The sequence below is a fragment of the Bison bison genome, unplaced genomic scaffold (assembly GCF_000754665.1).
Source record: "Bison bison bison isolate TAMUID 2011002044 unplaced genomic scaffold, Bison_UMD1.0 scf7180017864171, whole genome shotgun sequence".
In the NCBI taxonomy this organism is placed as follows: Eukaryota; Metazoa; Chordata; class Mammalia; order Artiodactyla; family Bovidae; genus Bison; species Bison bison.
Genome location: NW_011494743.1, coordinates 4,761,409 through 4,784,177, shown reverse-complemented (window position 1 = coordinate 4,784,177; position 22,769 = coordinate 4,761,409). Strand labels below are relative to the sequence as shown.

The 22,769-nt window shown below is 37.9% G+C and overlaps 2 protein-coding genes across 6 annotated transcripts in view; both read left to right on the top strand.

Annotated features, from left to right (window-relative positions):
- The window catches only part of TOPAZ1 (testis and ovary specific PAZ domain containing 1), a 60,293-nt gene extending 45,388 nt beyond the window's left edge, over positions 1 to 14,905 (top strand). The window contains 5 exon segments of the mRNA XM_010842147.1: positions 1,145 to 1,310; positions 7,397 to 7,561; positions 9,268 to 9,471; positions 11,603 to 11,786; positions 14,686 to 14,905. Of these exon segments, the coding sequence (XP_010840449.1) occupies positions 1,145 to 1,310; positions 7,397 to 7,561; positions 9,268 to 9,471; positions 11,603 to 11,786; positions 14,686 to 14,905 (939 nt within the window).
- A 1,442-nt stretch (positions 14,906 to 16,347) lies between these two features.
- Positions 16,348 to 22,769, top strand: part of TCAIM (T cell activation inhibitor, mitochondrial) — a 38,513-nt gene continuing 32,091 nt past the window's right edge. The window contains exons 1-2 of one of the 5 annotated variants that reach the window (XM_010842144.1): positions 16,912 to 17,318; positions 21,015 to 21,224. The gene's annotated coding sequence lies outside the window, so the exon portion shown is untranslated. Of the gene's footprint in view, positions 16,849 to 16,911; positions 17,359 to 21,014; positions 21,225 to 22,769 lie in introns of those variants that run through there. The other 4 variants (XM_010842143.1, XM_010842145.1, XM_010842146.1 and 1 more) reach the window with 4 other exon arrangements.

Sequence of the window (22,769 nt, the reverse complement as noted above, 5' to 3'; positions counted from 1 at the left end):
TGAGAATTTGAGGACTACCTAGTAGGGAAGTTGTTTTTAAAGCTCAGACTGATTCTGCTTTAATTTCAGAGTATATTTTAATTTTATTTGGTTGTTTTTATTTAAGATATAAGTGGTTGGTGAATTTGTGCCTATATTTTAATTTTAAATGTTCACTATCTTATTCAGAATGAGTATTTTATTTGTTATCTTACTTAGCTGAATTTTTAATGAATTGTAAATGAAAATTTTTAATAAAGCTTCCTTTATGAACATAAAAGTAAAACCATTGGAATTAAATTTAAGGTATCCCTTGAAAAATGCACTCATTTAATGCAGTCAGATTGAAAGTGCTTTGACATCATAATATGGATCTGACTCAAAATAGCGTATAATATAATATGAAACAAGAGTTTGTAAACTAAAAGCCAGATCTGGCCCACAGCCTATTTTTATACTACTCATGAGCTAAGAATGTTTCTTACATTTTTAAAGGCTTAGAAATTTAAAAACAACCACAAAGAATATGCAACTGACCAAATGTGACTTGCAAAGCCCAAGGTATTTTCTATCTGGCTTTTTATAGAAAAATTTTGCTGACCCTAATAGAAATAATAACACATGTCCAATTTCTAATGTCTACCCTAGAGACAGTCTTTATGTAGACTATGTGAAACTATTAGCCTATTGACTCAGAAAAATAATTTTCAGCCAACAATTTTATCCCTTTTTTCCCCACTATCATTCTTTTTCTCAATTTTATATTAAGTTATCTTTTCATTCAGTCTCCCTCCTGGGTCTCAGGGTGATCAGCATAAGAAGAGCAAGAACATATAATGGGTAGTTTTCCACTTTAAGGCATGAAATCTTTTTGCCAAATGAGGTCTTTAGAAAGGAAGCTCACTGACTAAAACAGATGAAAGGAGATCCACTGAAAGGAGGCCCAGTGGTTAATGAGGCAAAGTCCTGCTTGCTCCCCTTCCCTTTCCGTTTTCGTGGCTGAGCTGGAAAGGGCTTAAGGAGAGCGTCTTGAAGCAGTTTGATAGCTATCAGTCTCGAATGATTCAAATTGCATAATTACCTTCTATATAATCTTCAGTGACTTTGTATCTCTATAATATTCTAAATGATTAACAATCAGTGTTCTTTTTTTTTTTTACTCTAGGGAAGGAAGGTCTTAGATAAACTATATGAATTAAAAATACATTTTACAAGTTTAAAAGGACTTATAGGGCCTGAGAAGTTAGCACCAAGATGTCAAATTGTGAATATTGCAGCAGAAATTTTTCTAAAAAGTGGAAGCCTAGATGGTGCCATTTGGGTATTAAGGGGTAAGTTCTGATACATACCAGCGTGGAATATTTTGTAAGCTTATTATAAATTCTTGGATTTGTAATTACCTCAAGTTGATATTAAGTGGTGGGTGATAATTTGGCCTAAGCCTCTAGTGTTCATGTGGGTAGGAAAGGTTGTTGTGTAAAATGAAAGGAGAATGTTAACCTAGCTTTAAAGAGAAACTGTATGAACCTTTGTTGAAAAGTTAGTTGTTACTTTGGCCTCAGCACCAGAGAAATGCTTTACCTGATTATCTCAGTTAACCTTCATGGAAACCCTATGAGTTTGAAATTATTATAATCCCCATGTTACTGATAAGAAAATCTTGTTAGAAACAATAAGCAGCTTGCCCAAAATGACATAACAAGTAAGATGTGGAGGCCAGATTTAATCCCAGACAGCCCAGCTTCAGAGCCCAAGCTTCAGCTGCTGACAGAGGGAAATCCTGATTGCAATCTGTGTAAACCCTATGTGCCGACAAGCTGGCTCCAAACCAAGACAATAAAACTTGTTTTCCCTAGTAAGTCAGTTCATCTAACAGAAATTACAATTACAATGCAGTTAAGCCAGCAGAAGCAACTAAGGTCAGTTGGGCATGAGGTAAATATAATTTAGAGAGCAAAGTAGTAGCACAGCATCTAATATAGCTTTGGCTACTTAGACCATCAAGCAGATCTTATTTGATAAAATGGGATAAATAAGAATGAAGATGGAGAAGGAAATGACAACCCACTCCAGTATTCTTGCCTGGAAAATTCCATGGACAGAGGAGCCTGGTGGGCTACACAGTCCATGGAGTCGCAAACAGTCAGACACGACTGAGCGACTGAGCGAGCAACCACCTGAAGGAAAGCAAGAGCGGCTGGTGTGCGATTCAGTGGCAACATAGAACCAGTGAGTGATGACAAGGACCCATGACTGCCACACACAGCTACTCTTGGCGCAGGAATGTGGAAGCCACCATTCACAAGTCTATAACAAGATGATTGACAACTGGAGGTAATTTCCAATTCATCGCAGCCCCCTGGGTCCCAGAGTGATATCCCTGGCTCTTGTTCACAGGACTTTCAATGTATTATGGATATTAAACCTGTGTCTATGATGTGTTTTCCCCAGTGTTCAGAGTTGCTATATATGTAAATGAAGCCAATAAGGGTCTGGATCGTTAAGAAAAGGTATGGTACGAGGGGAGAGAAGCCCGTTTGGTGACCAGGAATGGCAACATAGAATGGAAACAGTTACTACAAAGAAGCTGGTGCTTTGGAAGGAAGAGCACCTGGGATGAGTGTCACAAGCACGCGTTTTTACAAGGATCTAATGACATGAAGCAGATGAAGTCCTTGATGAACCACTCAGTGCTGTGCGCACCAGAGCTGGTGCCAGCTTTTGCACTTCTTATACACGAGAGAGAAATAAACCCTCTTGTTTAAAAAAAAAAAAAAGAATGAAGAAACCTCAAGAATCTCAGAGTTTAGGTAGAAGACAGAATAAACCCATAAATAAATAAAATTGAAAGCTTTTGCACTTAGACACAAAACTAGCATATGTACATATTTATCTATATATAAAACACCTGCATTTATCAAATGCTGAGATTTTATGGAATATAGAGGTTGTGATGAGACTTTGTGATCAAAAGCTTGTTGGAAAAGGTTTTCTTTAATTTAACAAATGTAGCCAGTGAAGTTTCCTGGGAGAAAGATTAACAAAAATAGAAGGGTACAACACAAAATACAAATATACAAATACAAAATAGAATGTTTATAAAAAGAGGAAGTAGAAAAATGCAAGCCAGAGTTCACAAGCTCCGTGAGAAAGAAAAAATGTGTTAAGAAATGGAAAGGGTAAAATAGTTGGTAAAAATGGGTATAGGTGATCATCTGCCTAAAAGTTTATGGCAAAACCAGTCTTTCTCTAACTGGAGATTCTGGGAGAGTTTGTGGGAAGGGTATGGAATGGGCTATGGAGATTTAGAATTTTTACAATTTTGATGTTTCAATTTTGAGATTATATTTTTTAATTCTGTCAATTATCAACACAAGATTTTCTTTTGCAGTGACCTTTTCAATTGAAAGTCATTTTTCATAAGTAAAATTTTATTTCTTCTAAAAAAGGATCCACAGAAGTATGTTAAGTTGTTGCCAGAACTTTTTTGTTCTTCACAGGATTCTGCAGTGAACAAGCCGTTGTCAAGAAAGGAAATACAAGTGGCTTGATCTCACTTGTAATAACTGAGAAATAAATATTAAAATCCTAAGCACCTGTCAGACCAGCAAAGATTAAAGTTTAGTGATATGCTTTTTGTGAGGGTATAAAGGAATGAACCTTCACACAGATTGTCTTTAGGGGCTTTTTGACAAAATATCTGTCAAAATTTAGTAATGCATATTTCCTTTAATCTATTAACTCCATTTCTAGGAATTTGTCCTACAAACACATTTATTTCTATATTTGAAGGTATGCACTGTAAGTTATATGAAATCTCTTTTTTTTACCATCAACAATGATAACAAAGAATTCCAGATAACTTAAATTTCCATTAAGGATGTAACAGTTAGTGAAGCCGTGTAACAGCCATATGATGGAGTAGAATGAGTTAGAGCCACAAATACTCACTGGAATGATCTCCAGGATTTATTACCAAATAAAAAAAGGAATGTCCTGAATGGTGTACACAGTATGCTACCATTTGTGTAAAAAAAAAATTTTAATGGATACGTTCATATTTGCTTTATACCCTTAAAATAGTTGCAGAAGGATGCATAAGAAATTGTTGATGGTGGTTGCTTCTGGGAAGAAGAATTGAATGTTTGGAGGACAGCGATAAGCAGCAGATTAGCTTACGTATTTTTCCTGTATTTTTCCCTTTTAAAAACGTGCAATTATTACCTACTAAACTTTTTTAAAGAAGGGGTTTACATACACTTCGTTTGAGAACTGTAGAATATCTTACACGTTTTTATTTATTGTGCAGCAGACTTTTTGGTGAGAAGTACTCCATTGTTTTTGACTTTTCATGTGTACACTCTCACATTTTGAACTCTTGCTCAGCACCTTGTTTCCTGGCAAATGAGCAACAAATTCCTACCTTGCCTTATACCCTTACCAGCATTTAAAAAAAGGGGAAAAAAACGTTAAAACCACAATTTTATAATCAAGGTTTGGAGGCTGAAAAATAAGTATCTTTTAACATTCTAGAATACAAATTTTTGTTTAAAAAAAGTTATGCTATTTGTTGAGAATCTGCTCTTAAATTTTAAAGTAACTTTTATTGCCTTTATTGGGCTTCTCTGATGGCTCAGACGGTAAAGTGTCTGCCTGCAGTGCGGGAGACAGGGTTCAGTCCCTGGTTTGGGAAGATCCCCTGGAGAAGGAAATGGCAACCCACTCCAATACTCTTGCCTGGAAAATTCCATGGACTGAGGAGCCTTGTAGGCTACAGTCCATGGGGTTGCAAAGAGTCGGACACGACTGAGCAACTTCACTTTTACTTTTTCTTTCTTTTATTGCCTTTATGTAAGTAATACTTAGTCATTATAGAGAAATAATAAGGGATAGATAAGCAAAACTGATGATAAAAAAAATTCTTATTTAGCCACCCATCCGATGTTATAAATAACACCATAGTGTTGCTATACAGACTCTTTTATATCTTGCATTTTGTTTAGGCAGAAGTCTTTCCTTGGACATTTTTCTGTGAAAGGAAATGTTCCTCTCCAACATCACTTAATGGGCTGCATAGTTTTCCATCTTATGAACAAATATAGATAAACACAGATACATAGATATGTCCATGCATCCACTTTTCTTGAACTAGCTGGTTTTTAATTTCTATGATAAACAATAATCCCTTCTAAACATCCCTGCTAAATCTTTATTATGCCCTTGGGGTAAATTCTGATGGAATTGCTGGGCAAAGGTAAGGGCAGTTTAAAGCTATTTGGTAAATGTTGGCATATTTGCCCTTAGTGCCATTCAGATTTGCAGCAAATTATTTTGAGTTTATTAGAAAGCTTCCCTTTGTGAGAAAATCCTTAGAAAACTATTGCATAGGTACCATATGTACAGCCTGTCCTGTTAGGGCCATGGGTGTACATTGACAATACAGATGTTACTCCCCAGTTTCATGGTTTTTAGTTATCTGACAAACTGGTGCATGTTTAGGTAAACCCTAATCTGGCTGTTCTGAATATTCCATTCTAGGTTTTAAATATGTGACTAGAATTCAAAAGCACTCTACACCTTTAGAAATTTGCTAATTATAGTCATCTTACCAGCGTTTAAGTTATGAAACAACCTTGGCACCTTTGAATATTATTATTTTTCCTATCTCTTTGCTAGTTTGATAGGATAAAAGTGATAGTCACTGTTTCATTTTGCATTTAATTGCTTATTACAGAATTTAACTATTTTTCTTTTTGTTTCCATTTTTACTTAACTCTTTTGTGAATTACTAGTTCATGTTCTTAGTCTCTTCAGTATTTCTCTTCATTATTGATTTAATCACTTTACAAGTAGGTTAATGAAGGTGTCTGTGTAAATGAATTAGTAATAGTAGAGCACTAATATTTGCTTACTCCTTGGAAGGAAAGTTATGACCAACCTAGATAGCATATTCAAAAGCAGAGACATTTCTTTGCCAACAAAGGTCCATCTAGTCAAGGCTGTGGTTTTTCCAGTGGTCATGTATGGATGTGAGAGTTAGACTGTGAAGAAAGCTCAGTGCCAAAGAATTGATGTTTTTGAACTGTGGTGTTGGAGAAGACTTGAGAGTCCCTTGGACTGCAAGGAGATCCAACCAGTCCATCCTAAAGGAGATCAGTCCTGGGTGTTCATTGGAAAAACTGATGCTGAAGCTGAAACTCCAATACTTTGGCCACCTCATGCGAAGAGTTGACTCACTGGAAGGGACCCTGATGCTAGGAGGGATTGGGGGCAGGAGGAGAAGAGGACAACAGAGGATGAGATGGCTGGATGGACATGGGTTTGGGTAAACTCTAGGAGTTGGTGATGGACAGGGAGGCCTGGCGTGCTGTTATTCATGGGATCGCTAAGAGTCGGACACGACTGAGCGACTGAACTGAACTGAACTGAATATTTGTAAAATGTTGCCTCGTAGGTAGTATAAATCAAGTCTGCCAGTCAAGTGGGCTCTAGTAATTTTAAAACAAGCTCCTGGTTTAAAGTTTTCTTCTCCATACTTAAGGCTTTATTTCGGCATTGTATACTTGAATTACCAAATCTTTCTGTAATACTTTCTGTATTTACCATGCTGGAAAGGGCACAAAATCATAACTCCTGCTCTTAGTCCAGTTGAAAAATAATGCAGAAATGTGATTTGACTGTTACATAACAGCATTTCATTATGAGTCCCATCACATGTATAATGATTGAGGGATTAGGTAAATAGTAAAATACTGACATTTCTACCATGTTAGCACCTCGGTATTCTGCACTACAGTCTGCCACTGTTTTTCTCAATGTGAAAATTGGCAGAAATTAAGGAACTTCAGTATAGGTAATACTCTCTTTTTTTTTTTAAGCTATGTGTTGGTTACCTAAGTGTTCTTTTTATTATTATGTTTTTATTATTTATATATGTTAGATGTTAACTTGTACATAGCAAATATTTTATTTAAAAAATTTTAAATAGGCAGATATTGTGGGGAAAAGCTGTTCCCCAAGAATACCAAAACTAATTAAATTATGTATTCTTTACTGTAAAATTGTTCAATTTGTCCACACAAATAATATTTTACAGTATAACATATACACATTATAATCTTAAACATCATATAAAAGTAATCATTAACTTCAGAATCAATAACTGATTAGTACATTTAGAAAAATGAAGAATTAGTAAAAAGATTAAAATAACAGTGGTCATTAGTTTGCATCTTCTTAGAATGCTGATCATCACTATATACATTGTTGCTAATAAATCTGAGCTGTGGTTATCTTTCTGAGTATGCATATTTCAGTTTTGCCACTTTCTCCAAAAGATATTTAAAAACATTAGTTGTGATTATACTGTTAAGTAATTTTCATGGTGTAAAGTACTTGTACTTTTCCTTCTTGTAAGAGTCTGAGTGGATCATTAATACACCAGTATGGCCTTGCGATCGACTGGATGTGCTCAATCGGCATAATCTGCTCTGTACAATCGCACACGAAATCTTAGCGAAGAGTCTTTACAGACAGACATTTGAAGTTTTGCAAAATCTACCAGGTTTTCAAAATTCTCAAGGTATGTTTTGTCAAAGTCTAGATTAATTATCTCTGGCCCATCTGGTATTTAATAAGAAACAGTTCTCCACCTGTCTTGGTTGAATTTTATATTCCAGCATATATTTTTAATGATATTTGTTTTTGTAAAATGTGCTCTCTGCAAATTGAATATGCTTTCCTGATGGTTTTAAAAAAAAAAAAAAACAGAAATGTTTATCTTTGGGTTGTCTGTCAGCAGTTCCTGAAAGCAGCATTTCATCATTCCCCTTTTCCTTCCTCTGTCAAGTCATCAGCAAACAAGTAAATTAATCACATAACAAAGATGGAACTTAGTCTCCATTGTAACATAGAAAAACATGGAATAAATGGAGGAAATACAGCAGATGACAAGTTCAAAGAAATAGATGCCCACGTGGGCAGTGGCAGGTAGTGCTGAATGCTTGCAGATCATAGGTCAATAGCAGGAGAGAGTCCATGTCAAGGGAAACAGCAGAAGCTTTGGGTCAGGAATGAGCTGAGCAGTGGGTTCAGGGCATGGGTTCATGTTTAATGAAACGTTGACTTCTCCCCTCAGTGCTTTGTCAGTCTCCATTTTCCCATGTATTCCACTGAGATTCTGTATTGTCATTAACATTCTTATGCTTTTCTCCCTCTAGATAGCAAGGTTCTTAAAGTCAATGAGGTTTTCTTTATTTTAGTATCTCTGGTACAATGGTTGCTGTAGAACTAGCTTTTGATATACAGTTATCTTAATAATGAAACAAAGTAATAATAGTGAGATTGATCAGATAGTTGTGCCAGATTTTGGAAGACCCTGAATGGCAGGCTAAAAGAATTTACTTTTCTATGTGTAGTTCGGGATCCCCTGAGTTTTGGGGTCAGGGAATGACATAATGAAGTTGGTATTTTAGGAAAGTTCCTCTGGTATAAGGTAGGAAGATAAATTTCCTGATAAGGCCTGGACCACTGAAAAATCCAAAAGTAATAAAGACTGTGAAAGTGAAAGTTACTCAGTCATGTCCAACTCTTTGCAACCCTATGCACTGTAACAGTCCATGGACTTCTCTAGGCCAGAATACTGGAGTGGGTAGCCTTACCCTTCTCCAGGGGATCTTCCAGCCCAGGGGTTGAACCCAGGTCTCCTGCCTTGCAGGCAGATTCTTTACCAGCTGAGCCACAAGGGAAGCCCATTAAAGACCTAGAGTCTAGGTCATAGACCCACCTAATTGAATTTAGCGAATAAAAGAGTTGGAAGTCTCCAAGGTGACTTCACTTTCTTCTGAATGAAAGGCAGAAAGGAGTAGACATACCCAAGAAAGGAGGGGTTTTTGTGTTTTTTTTTTTTTAATTTGAGAGTGAATATTTGTGAGTGGTTGTTTTATTTTTAGTAACAGGAGATGTAAGTCTGAGGTCCACGCTATAGATAGAATGCAGACAGAACCATACAGATGCAGTCACATAGGAAACCATGGACAGGGATGTTAATGCAGCCTCTATGGTCACATTCCTTTCACATCCTCCATTACAAAGTGGACACACCGTTTTGCTTTTGTTGAATGCTTTATTTTTGTTAACTTAGTGTATAAGATGATTGCATTTTGGTGACTGTCTCCTACAGTAGGTAGGAATGGGCCAAGGAGAGTAGAGAGGAAACGAAGGGAGTAGAAGAGAAGTTTGAGAGATGAAAGTGGATCAGTTTCATTTTATCAATTTTTTTTTTTCCAGAAACTGTGGAGGTCTCACAGTATAGCCTACTTTTTAATAAACTTCTAGATGCCTGTATAGAAAGCAACAGCCTCGGTATGTCATCCTCTGTAGCAGAATTCATGATTTCAAAGAGCATCCCTATTGATTTTTCCTTTCTTAGAAGATTAATTACTTCTTTAGGAAGGAGTTGTTTATGGCTCAAAGCCAGAGCCCACTACAAAAGTAAGTTACATTTTAAACTTTAATTTTGATATATTGCTTTTGAATTTGATTTTCTAACCTGACATCTATGTATAATATTCACAATGTGACATTAAATATATGAAAAGGTCGGTTTATACATGTTTAAAAACAGTGGTCTACACAGATTTGTGCTCTTTTGAAACCTGTTATGTCTCTTATTTCTAATTATTATATTTTTATTTCTTTGCATATTGGCATGTCCACTGGAGGATATGAAAAGGAAATAAATGACAGAATTTGAACCAGTTTGGTGTATTTTATAAATATATAGGAGTAAAACAGTTGGTAAAATGAAGTTTTAAGAATGTATACTTATCCCTGACCTTTTTGGTTAGAATATTTTAAAACAGGCACACAGGAAGTACAGAGGCTGTCATTACTGTGCAACATGATATGTGATGGGTTTTCACATGGCTCTCAGCAATAGAACTTTGTTCATCTGTTAACAGTTGTTCTTTTCTAACAAGTAAGCCTAGAAAAGGAATACTTCCTCCAGTCCCAACCTCCTCGCAGGTATTTTAATTAGAAAACAATGCTGTGATCTACAAAGGAGTTCTTTTCTGCCTTCATGCAGTGGTTTGTCATAAATGTCCAATTCTACCACCACCATCTGTATAACAAACATTTGAGTACCTTCTCTGTCACTGTTGTGCCGTACGTGTCAAACATCCCAGCCACCCCATCGGCGCCAACAGAAACCTCTCGGAACTGGACGTGTTTCTCATGTTGCCAGCTGGGATCAGTTTAGCAAGTGGTAACTTTTATTTCCCCAATGAGATGTGAAAGAAAATATTAGTATGCATTGCAGATAGTAATATTATATATTATTTGATATTCTTATATGTGTGCTAGGGTCATTATGTAAAATGTATTTCTTATTGCCAGTTACAATAAAAAGTTTTGAAAACTGAATTTTTTTAAAAGGATGATCAGAAATCTAGAGGCAAGGTGGAACTGTTTGTTCATAACACCTCATTTCAATTTTGTGGTTATGTTTCAACTCCTCATACTCTCTCTGCAGAATGCTAGAAATCACACCACAAAGTATGTAAGTTACTATTAGCTATACCTTCTTGATTTTAGTTTTTAAAATTGATGTTAATGAGATTATTTTTTTCCAAATAACTGTTTGATTTGGGGAAAATGCCATCAGAAGGCATTTATGTATGCCACAGAAACAAATTATTAACTTGGAAACATTTAACTGAGATTTCTATGATCTTTATGTTTTTTAGCCGAAGATGAAATCTTGTATTAAAACAGCTAAACTTAACCATTAAAAAATTTTAATTAATAGCTTTATTAAGATAAAATTCAAATACCACACAGTTTACCCATTTAAACATGTACAATTCAGTAATTTTAGTGTATATACAGAATTGTGCAACCATCACCACAATCAATTTTAGAACATTTTTATCAAGCCAAAAAGAAACCCCATATGCATTGATTCACCCCCCATCCCCCCAGATTCTTTCAACCCTGGTAATAATTTATTTTTAAAGACATTTTTTTAAGCAGTGTGTTAAAGCAATTAATGCCTGAGTACAATTCAGTACTTTTCTTATTAGTACTTTTCCTCTTACGTAAACACACCTATGCCTGATTTTCATATGCAGTGAAACTTTAGGGACTTAAACAAGTGAGGTTATAAAGAGTATTTTTGTTGTTTTTTTTTCCTAATGTACCTGAGTTATAAAATGAAATGAGTAATTTATAGTCACTGGTCAGTCTTCAGAGCATCACATTTCCCAACACCGTTGACATTTAACATATCGATGGAACTCTCTTTGGATTTATCTTCACACACAGGTTAACAAACACTTAAAATCACATCTAGTGGAAATATTTTATTATGTTGTATTGACTATGGCTTAAAGTAAGTGGGCAGTTTCTCGCTTCATACTTAATATTTCAAAAACATTTTACAAAGAATGATCTCAAATGTACTAGGATAAGCTCACTACCATATAATTTAATGTGATAAATCTGCCTCTAATGTGAAGATTTATTCTGAAACAAAAATAATTATCACCTATAGATATTTTGGAAGCCTATGTTTTCACCTGTTGGAGTTTTAGTAAAGTTTGATCTATTACTTGATTTTCAGGTGCTCTTTCACTGGGTTGCTACCCACCACTGGAAGGAAATTTGTACCGAAAACTTCTCCTGATTCCATCCTATTTGTCTGAAATTGAAATGCTTTTAGCTATTGAAATCTTCCTGGTATCTAATGCTAGTAGTATTCAGAGTCCTGGAACTTCTACACAGATGCTGCAGATAGTTTTAAAAAGGTTGGTTGAAATATTTCTAACTGCATCCTGACAGTAGGTCATCCCTACACCTGCCCTAGGATGTAAACGTTTTATCTATTTGTGTATATATATAAAGCATTTGCATATATATATATATATGTTTATATACTTGTGCATGTGTGTATTGCCAAACTTTGGTAACACATTGAGAAAGGATTTGACCTATTTGAGATTTAAAACTAAGTACCTTTCAATAAACATTTAAACAGTTTCAAAGATCTTGTTAGATAGCCAAAGAAATGGGTCTTCTTTAGATATGGACCTTTGTCCTTTACTGGTGGTTTTCAGATAGGTACCTGAAAGTTATTTTTTTTTTTTGGTCAACATAAAAGATGTAAGAACCAGGTCTAAAAGGGAAATACATGATCATTTATTAGATTCAGTCAAGAATCCTGTTGAAAATAAAGCCATCAGCCTAGTTTCAATATTTTAAAATGTTGTAAGAAGTGCATGAATATTACTGTGTGGCTGTTGGACCAGAGTGGCATCCTTTCCGATCATTTTGTTCAAAGTCTCAGGATGTAGTTGTGCACCATTCCAATTTCTTGTCAGCTTTATCCAGGAAACTTGTAAGATAAGGGTCTCACAGGGCTCCTGTTTGAGAGTATCTTAACAAGAATTTTACTTGAGTTTACTGGTGTTAGAAACCAGATCTTCAGACTGAATATTCTGTTAGCTATCTCTTAACAGTGCATGTTATCCCAAAACTTAGTGGCTTAAAATGGCAGAAATTATCTTAGTTCCTGTGGGTCAGGAATGTTGGGGGACCTTAGCCAGATGGTTCTGGCTCAGAGTCTCTCAGATCCTGGAGTCAGGATGTGGTCAGGACCTGCAGTCTGCCACCTAATGACTTCACTGAGGTGGGAGGATCCATCTCCCAGCTGGCTTACTCATGCCTGTCAGCAGGAAGCCTCAGCTCCTCACCACACAGGCCCCTCCATAAGTTCCTCAAGTGTCTTCATGGCACGACAGCTAACTTCTTTCAGAGTGAGTGGTCCAGGAGAAAACAAGGAGGAAGCTACAGTGCCCTTTTTGACCTTTGTGACCAGATCTGTGAAGGCTCTGACATTTCACCTATTTGCAGGCTATCAGTGAGCCTGCCACAGTTTCACAGGTCCTGGCATAAGACACAAGACTTGTGGGTTGGAGACAGGACTTGATCACTCATGGCACAGCAAGCAGCAGGATTATCTGCAGATTTGCATCTCTTCCTCTTGTTCCCAAGTCCCACACTCGAACCCTCATAGATACCTGTACATGAAGTGAGTTCCATTACAGGAGAGGAATTCTGAACTTAGGGTCCTAGATCTTTTCTAATGGATTATCAGCATGCCTGCCCCTTTGCTTTGCAGGTAGTAAGGCTGTCTCCACCTTGTAAGGCTGTAAGCAAACCTGTCTTTGGCTCCCGAAGGAGAAGCTATCTTTGTCTTTCAAAGTTGTTCACTGTAGTAAACATCCTTAAAATCTGGAACAAGGGAATAATCAGTCTCTGCTGTCAAAATTTCCAGAAATGCAAGAGACCTGAAACATTTTAAACTCACTAAAATTAGTTTTTTTGCTAGAGCTCTTTTCTGAGGGCCTTGTATTTATGACTGTGCACTACAGTAGCATGAGTTATTCGCATTCCCCATTATCCTAATGAGGGTTTGGTTTTCTCATAAGTTTCCATTCCCCACACATATGCAGTCTCTATTCATTATTGAATGTAGAGGGGGTGGTATTTGTGACACCAGTCCATAACTAGTGACATGCCTAGAGCCTCTGTTTTGTCCAAACCAATATTGTTTTCTCTATTATCATACTGAGCCCTGCTTTGTTACATTAACCTCTGAGAGAGAATTTAATTCATCTTCAGACTCAAAAACTGCACGTAGTTGGCATATGCCCAGAATTCAGACACTAATCCTAAGCTAGAATGTACTAGAAGCTGCCTGACCGATCTTTGCTCCCTGTGATCACTGATTCCTGTTCCAAGTGGAAGTCCTCACTCCCCCCACTCTGTGGGTCACACTTGGTGCTAATGCAGGTACACTTACACTTGGGCTTTGCTGTCGGACCCTCTGTGTGCCCAGGGCAGGATGCGGGGAACACAGAGGAGAAGGTGATGCCTAGTAACAGCTATATCTCTATTTTATATACTCTTACTCCCTATCCCACAGGAGGAATAGCTATAATGTATGAGTTTTTTTTTAATTTGGAGACTGGTAGAAAAGTTAGTTTAAAAGTAAATTCTGAAAAAAAAAGTAAATTATAGCACTTTAATATAATATAGCACACAATATAATACCTTTAATCAGGACTGAAGAAAATAACTGGAAATTGAGTAAAGGCATACAGCAACTATTTCTGTTACCAAATGTGAGCTTCATATTAAGTATATACTTACAATTGAAAATAGTTGTATCAAGGTTAAACATGGAATGTTAGTATCTCCAAACTTGATTAAATTTAATATTACTTTATGCATTATAATAATTAATTATACAGTTATTAATGACAAAGAGAGACGTAATAAGTTGTGTTCTAGATAATTGTTTCCAGACTGCGGGTTGTAGCCTGTTTGGGTAGTGAAATCAATTTAGGGGGTTGCAACCATTTTATTTTAAAAAATAAACCAGAATAGAATATAAGGTCATAAGAGTTAAGTCTTGTTCTATAAAACTTTTATTTAAGTTTTTATGTAGCAGGTTTATACTGGGTCACAATATAAAGTGTCTTTATTACTGTGCATCATAGTCAAACAAGTATGAAAGCCACTGATAGAATATAGTTGATGATTGTCATAGCTTAGAACTAATACACGTAAATTACTATCTTTTAAAGAAACTATATAGCTTCCTTTTAGAGTTTCTGACTTTGTGAGGTGTTCACTTTGTAGATCTGAAGAAAACAAATCTCGGAGCAAGGATGATTATCAAGCTGCAGTGGAAAGATTAATTACGGCTGCTCGTATATCAGATCCAAAGCTTTTCATTAAGCACATGACTGTCAATGTTAATAAGGAACAGGTTTATAGTTTGGAACAGTGTTCTGCCCTGAAATGGTTGAAAGAGAATATGAAGTGGGCCGGAAAGGTTTGGCTTTTCAATAACCATTAGTTATAAAGGCTTTTTTTTTTTTTTAAGTTCAAGTAATCATTGTTGAAAATAAAAGGCAATAAAAATAGATAGTTTTCACTATATTCAGCTTTTGCTCTTTATTGATGTGTAGTATGTCAGTAGTTTTCAGACATTAAAAATTTTGATTGATGTATGCAATTTAGAAGTTTTCCCATACTGCAAATGATTTTTGAAATTACTTCTTGACTTCTCTTTAGGTAAACTCAAGAATGGTGCAGCATTTAATAAGAGGGAGACATAAAGGAGAAAATATGCAAGCAGGTGTCTGGAGCTTTCAGAACAACCATTAGGGGCCTAAAGTAAATTTGGTGAACACTCAGTCCAGTGTCTAAAGCTTGTTCTACATTTTTACTCTAGAGTAGTAAAAATAATACTGGAAAATGACTCAAACACTAAAATTCCAGAATACCTTCTGAGTTATACCAAAAATTTTATTCTCTAAATTTTCTTTCAGTGTATCTTAAAATACTGTTTCTTGAAGATTTGTAATTTATGTACATTAGGTATGAATAAAGACAACAGTATTTTAAACAAATATGCCAGAACTTAAATATCCAAACAAGAATTGTACCTTTCAAACTACCTTAGGAAGTTTAAACTCCTTTTCTGAAGCCATCTGCAGAATCTGCAGCAGTCATTCTCCAAGGTAGTCATCTTCAACCCTTGATTTGATACTTCAAACCATAATTTAAATCATTTAGAGAAATGTTTGAGTAAGAGGACTGATTTAAAAAGAATAAGTGGTGACTAGGAGGACTGAAAGTATTTCTTAAAGGAGTTCCCAGAATATGTAATGGCAGCATTACTGAAGTAAGCCTATAACCTCACAAGAATAAAAAAGCTAAAACCTAGCACTTAGCAAAATGCCTTACTATGATAAAATGTAGAATGAATACCCTCATGAATGGTATATGGGAAGTGAGGCAGAAGATGTCCAGAAAGAGGCCCAGTTTTCCAATATGAACAAACTGGGTGACTAATCACCATCACTGAAATTCAGCACCTAGGAAATAAATTGGGTTTGGAAATTATTACCATCAGTTTGAAGTACTTTTGAGGACAAGTGAAGAACAGTAAGTGGACAGGTAGAAACTTGTTTTTTCTATAGCTGGTAACTAAAACCCAAAGAAAAGAAATATGAAGCCATTTCGATGCTGGTGGCAAGGTTGGACTTGAAAGGATGAAGATGCAGAAGATGGTAAATTAAGCTTTTAGGGAAAATGGGATTGGGTGGAACGGACCACAGATTGACCAGATTGTTTCTAACGAATGAGTAGTCAAGAACCCTTAGGGCTGAAACAAAGGGAGGTCTTGGGTTTTTGGTTTTTTTTCCCCTACATCGGTCAACAGTACCAAAAGATAGGAGAAAGAGGAGAGCGGTTATAGTATTTGCTTTATTTCATCTGTGGCAGTTTATGGGAATAATCAAAGCCATAGAAGCGAAATACAGCTAACAGTAAAAACCCCAAACTGATAGTGGAGAATGCTCAAGGTTTCAAAACATCTAGATACCGAAGGGGCCAAAGTCAAAAATGCAAATCGGAGACAATAAATTGTTTTCATTGGTATTTGTGTAAAGGAAGTCAAAGGATACTCAGTAAGACCTTTAAATCTGGAGCTGTCAAGTGAGAGTCGTCTTAAGGCGACAGACCCGCGCACTCTGCGGACTGATCCGCCAAGCCAGCCTCCTCCCCTCCCAGGTTGAGGGGACCCGGGCCGGGGCGGAGAGCAGAGCCAGCGCATGCGCGCGCTCGGTCGCCCTTCCCTCCTTGCCCTCTCCGGCGACCCTCGGGCCAAGCCTGGCTACCTACCGCCCAGTCACCTTCCGTCTCCCTACCACCTAGTCCTTCATATCCGTTAGCACTCATTCGCGCCTCCTAAAGCTTTCCGGTGAGTGCGCACAGCCTCCTCCAGGCCAGGAGGTAAGAAAACAGAGGGACTGGGGGCTTCTACGCTGCGGGAAGGCAAGCGATCACCGGGTCGCCGACGTCACCGCGGGGCTGAGAACCGCTAGGGTTTTAACCCGCGTCCCGGGCTGCGCGCAGGCGCCCCAGAGAGGAAGGCCTGGCGCGCTTCAGCCAATGAGAGCGCGACCTGCGGCCTGTCCCCGAGCCCCGGCTCCTCTCGAGAGAGCCTCGGCGCAGGGTGCTGACGGACTGGCAGAGCAGTACGCGCCTAGATGAGATTTCAGGGGTCGGGGCTCACAGAGCCCTGGGGGTAGGAGCCTGTCAGAGCCAGTCGCCAGGTGGGGCGAGAGCAGGCGGGAGCGGCGGGAGCTCGTTGGGCGGGCTGGCGCCCCGGTGCGCATGCGCCCCCGCGTGGCCCAGCGCGTCCCGCACAGTCCTGGAGGAGCGACCGTCCTTCCACCTGATACCTAGTGGAAGTGGAGCAGGTCAGAGCAAGCCCTCGCGGAGACTTGCTAGAACTGTAAGGTGCAGGACCGAAGGGACTCCGTTTGTACTTTCAGGCTGCTCGGGGCAGAAGCGGGGTAGGGGGGTGCGGCGGAGGGGGAGTGCGGCTGAGCAGCAGTCAGAGTCACCTTAGCTCGACGTGCTAACTTTTGAACTCAGGCAATACCAGCGGCCAGCGTACGCTTCGCATCTGTGTTAACTTGTTTGAAATGAGAAACTTGAGACTATTTATATTTTGTTTCCGCTATCGTATTTCCCCGAAGTCTTTGACTTATCATAGGAAAATGTTATGATTCAAATCTCAGAGCATAAGATATACGAAAGGAAAGCTTTAAAAACCTAGATATTTTACTACAATTTATTAATTTATCTAAAAGGCTTCCTGCTTTTGCTTTTTCTTTGCTTTTCCCCTTCCCTAAGAAGTATTAAACTGAAGAGCGATGAAAAATTGCCTGCTTTTATCTCTCCTTGATAGAACATACTACTTTTTAAAACCGTAGAAGATAGTTACTAAGGAAAGCCACAGTTTAAATGAGAGTAAACCTAAGGATATTAACCTCGTTAAAGGAAATGACTTTCAAATAAAAATTATGCTACCTGACTAAAGATCAGTACTAAAACCTCTTTGTGGCAAACATGGTTTCTGTCAAGAGTAATTTAAACAAAATTTTTAAACTACCCATAATTTGACTTTTCCACCTATTTAGATAATCTATTTCTACCCAATTTGATTTGAAACTGCCCAGATTTAATGCCTCACTTTAAAGAACACAGAATTTGGGTTAAAATCAGAAATTTTCGTGTTATGAAATAGACATAGAAGCTAGGGTTGTCACTATTACGTGTATTACAGCAGCCATTTACTATGGTTTGTAATTGAATTGCATCTTTCCTGGTCTTCCTCCCACGATGCAGAGGATACAGGCTCAGTGGAAAAGCTTTCCAGAAACCCGCCTTTCTAAGTGTAGCCCCTGGGAGTTCCCCTTGGCACTTTGTGCATTGCTGTCATTTCATTTACTGCAGTGTTTTATAATCATCTGCTTGTGTCTGTTTTTCCAATTCCTCCCTCTCTCCTAAACTGTACACTTTTGGAGTGGTGGAGTTATCTTGGTATTTTTCTATTCCCAGTGTTTAGATAGAGCCTGGTACATAAGTGTTTGGATAAATACCTGTTGATGAGCTAGGTAATTAAGGCCCTGAGTTTCTCCCAAGTGTGGTAAGAGAGAGGGATGTTTTAGTCATTTTGGAAAATTCCTGAGGCCTTTTCCAAATGGAGGACTAGTGGGCCAGGTGGAATGCGTGCAAGATCAGCCCAGGTATGAATTTGAAGACCATAATCCTGCCGCTGACCTGGGTGCCTCCGCCTTCTGGACTTATTTCTCACTTGCAAACGGGAGCCCCCGGCTCTGCCCTTCAGTCAGCTGATAGTGATTTGATTTTCTGTGTAGCTGGTCCTGTAGATCTGAATCTTCTAGTCTTCTTAGCAATTATATTTCTCATAATAAATTTAAAAGTTGATCATGGGAGTTGTCAGCCTCTTATGTTTCATTTTCCCAGGGCCTGTTTATTTCTGGCTGAAGTGATAAAATTGGGTGTTTGGTCTTGAAAAGATGAGAACTGATCCAAGATCTATGCCACGCAAAAAGGCAGGCAGCCAGCCCTGTGTACCAACCTGCTGGCCTATAACCTTATTTCCACTTAGTTGTTTTTTTTTAATCTCAAGAAGTAGGTTAACCATACAGGAAACAAAGAACAAGGTCAAGCAAAACTTAGAATCTTCATTTGATTTTGAGCATACAATTGACCATATAAAAATCTTTCCCTCAAATTGTACTGAACACGTATATTTAAAGAATTAAAGCTTAAAAGTTTCCTAACAGACCCCTCAATCCTGTAAAATGATAGAATGCCTAAAGGCAGTGATTCTCGACCCTGAATTTGGAGAACCACTACCCTAAAGGATATTCCCTGTTTTCTTTTTCTTCTCTTTCTTCCCTTGTGTATGTTAGCCACTCAGTCGTGTCCAAGTCTTTGAGACCCCATGAACTCCTCTGTGTGTGGGATTTTCCAAGCAAGAATACTGGAATGGGTTGCCGTTCTCTTCTCCAGGGGATCTTTCTGACCCAGGGATAAAACCAGGTCTCCTGCATGGTGGGCAGATGCTTTACCATCTGAGCCACCAGGAAAGCCTCTTCTTCCCTTCTTATTCCTCCTGTTTTTTCAAAAAATGGGTCCTGATCTAATCACGCCTTCCCTATCACTTAGTTGTCAGAGCCTGCTCTTAAAGGAGGGCTAATGGGAAATAATTTTTTCCAGTAATTTAAATAGGAAATGAACATCTTAGAATTGTAGTTTGGTTGAGTGTCTATCAGAATTATTAAGTAAAAATCTTTCTTATGTACATGGGCATTTTATAAATGCCCTATAAAAATATGAATGGCAACCTTTGGGGAAGGGAAGGATTGTTGGCAAAAGGAAAAGAAGTCACGTTCCCTCTCATAATGCCTCTGCACCTCCTAGTTGCAAAACACTGTCTTTAAAAAGCCATGTTCATTCATTGAAAAGGCAGTTGCCACAGCACAATACACTTGACTTTACCCCCATCGGTTCCTTTGCATTTTGAAGAGAGAGATGCTACTAACATGCAAACTTATATTTTTATACTAAGCAAGTGCTTTCCAGCATTTTAAATGTGTCTTTCAACATTTTTTCTTAAATACACAGCACAGATAACTTCAGCCTAGTGAGCATCAGATAAAGCTCAACAATGCTACATATATTTGTTGTTGTTTCATTTGTATTAAACTTATTATTGGTAGTATTAGAATTGAAATTTGTTAAAATTATTTTTTATTTATTAGTATTAGAATTGTAATTTTTCCTTTTTATAAAAGAGACAAATTTCAGTAAAATATTTAGTCATTGAATAGACTTTTTAAAATTGAACTATAGTTGATTTACAGTGTTGTGTTTCAGATGTATAGAAAAGTGATTCTTTTTCAGATTCTTTTCGTTTATAAGTTGTTAAAAAATACTAAGTATGGTTCCCTGTGCCATACAGTGGGTCCTTGTTGTTTATCTGTTTTATATATGGTAGTGTGTATATCGGAGAAGACAATGGCACCCCACTCCAGTACTCTTGCCTGGAAAATCCCATGGACGGAGGAGCCTGGTGGGCTGCAGTCCATGGGGTTGCTAAGAGTCGGACACGACTGAGTGACTTCACTTTCACTTTTCACTTTCATGCATTGGAGAAGGAAATGGCAACCCACTCCAGTGTTCTTGCCTGGAGAATCCCAGGGACAGGGGAGCCTGGTGAGCTGCCATCCATGGGGTTGCACGGAGTCAGACACGACTGAAGCGACTTAGCAGCAGCAGCAGTGTGTATATGTTAATCCCAAACTCCTAATTTATCTCTACCCCCCACTTCTCCCTTGTTAACTGTAAGTTTGTTTTCTATGTCTGTGGGTCTGTTTCAGTTTTGTAAATAAGTTCATTTGTCTTTTTTTTAAGATTCTACATATAAATGATATTATATGGTATTTGTCTTTCTCTGTGACTTGACATTTTCTGCAATGAAGATAAAGTTTCTGACTTAACTACTCCTGCCTAGCAGACTATAGTATTGTGTTAGCTCACAATATTCTCTCAGTTAATAAAAAATTTTTCTATTTCAGTTTGACATGACAGTACATGTTATGCAGGTGTTTCTGCTATGACATAAACGCATTCCTGGAAACCTAGACATTCTTTAAGATAATATACTAATCAAGGTTCATCGGAAAAAATATACACCTCTCAAAAAACAAGACATGTGGGAATCTCTAGCTGTTTCATTTGTGCTATTGCAGCTCCCCAGGTTGCTTGATGAAGTGGAAAATGCAAAGGTACTTGAAGTGACTAACCATCTGCTTCTTAAACGAAAGGAGGGAACTACTGGAGGATTTTCAGGGTTTTTTTTTTCAGGGTTTTGTTTATAGCTAAAACTTTCTTTGTAATAGCAGAAAGCCCACCACTGATGATCTTAAATCATTAACATGGTGGGGAAAATGCATGTGATATAACATCTCACCCCTGCTGACCAGATGCACATAAGCAATGTTAATTCACATTAAAGAAACTTTTTTTTTTGGTAGCAGAACAGACTGCTCTTAGATCATCTGTTTCGTTTATTAGATGAGGAGCAGACTCAGGGAGGTGAAACAACTTGTCCGTTCTCACACAGCTAGTCAGTGATGAAGTCAGGAATTGAATATGGATTGCAGACACTCCGGGCTTCCTGGGTGGTGCTAGTGGTTAAGAATCCACCTGCCAATGCAAGAGACACAGGTTGCAGTACACCCCACTCCAGTATTCTTGCCTGGAAAATTCCATGGACGGAAGCTGGCAGGCTGCAGTCCATGGGACAGCAGAGAGGGACACAATTGAGCATGCGTGCTCGGAGACTCCAGCCTCCCTAACCATCGTGCAGACTGCCTTCCCCAACAGCGTCATGTTCACTTAAATTTGCCTTGAGTTGGCCTAAATCAGCAGCGTCCAATAAAAATACAGTGTGAGCCCCAGATGTAATTTAAATTTTTCTAGTGGTAAATCACAAAACACAGTTAAAACCAGATTGTGTTTTGCTTTTAAAATAGAAACAAGTGAAATCAATATATTATCATTTCAACAGCTCATCAGAATCTAAAATTCTTAATGTGATACTTGGCATTTTCTCTCTGTGCCCCCTGCCTTCCCCCAGAAGTCATATTCATAACCACTGGACCCTGGGAAGTCCCTGTTTTGTTTGTTTTGTTGTCTTGCATTGGAAAGTGGGCTGCGGAGCATAACTTGGATCACCTATTTTGCACATCAGATGGAGGCATTGTGATTTCTTGAACTTATAAGATACTGCTGCCGCAGACTGTTGAAACAGGCACGTTGTTGTTGCAGCGGGAGGCCTATGTGCTTTCCATTGTTCAGTACTTAGGACTTTTCAAGAAAAAGCATGGTGGTTAGAGTGTGGCTGCTTAGTGTTTTCATCTGTTTCCCATTCGTGTTCTTGGGTGACCATATGCCTCTAGAGTATTATTCCTCATTTCTTATCCACAGTTTTAGCTCATTTGATCATTTTTGCAGTTAAGTGGCATAAATGTTCTTAATATGAAAAATGAAATATCGTCGCGTGTGAATGTGAAGGACTCTTTTCTTCTTGAACTCCACTGGGACCCCAGTCCAGTGCTATCACTGGACAGGTTTCCCAGGGCCAGGGGCCTGTCTTAAATACTCAGTGAACAACACACCTGTCATTTTTGTTGTTTAATTTTGTATGCCAGCAGCATTGTTTTTGTTTTTGTTTTTAATTTTAAGAAAATACTTTACATGTTTATGGTAAATAAACTAGGAAATATAAAAAGTAAAGGGCTTCCTAGCCTACACCTAGAGAGAGCCAG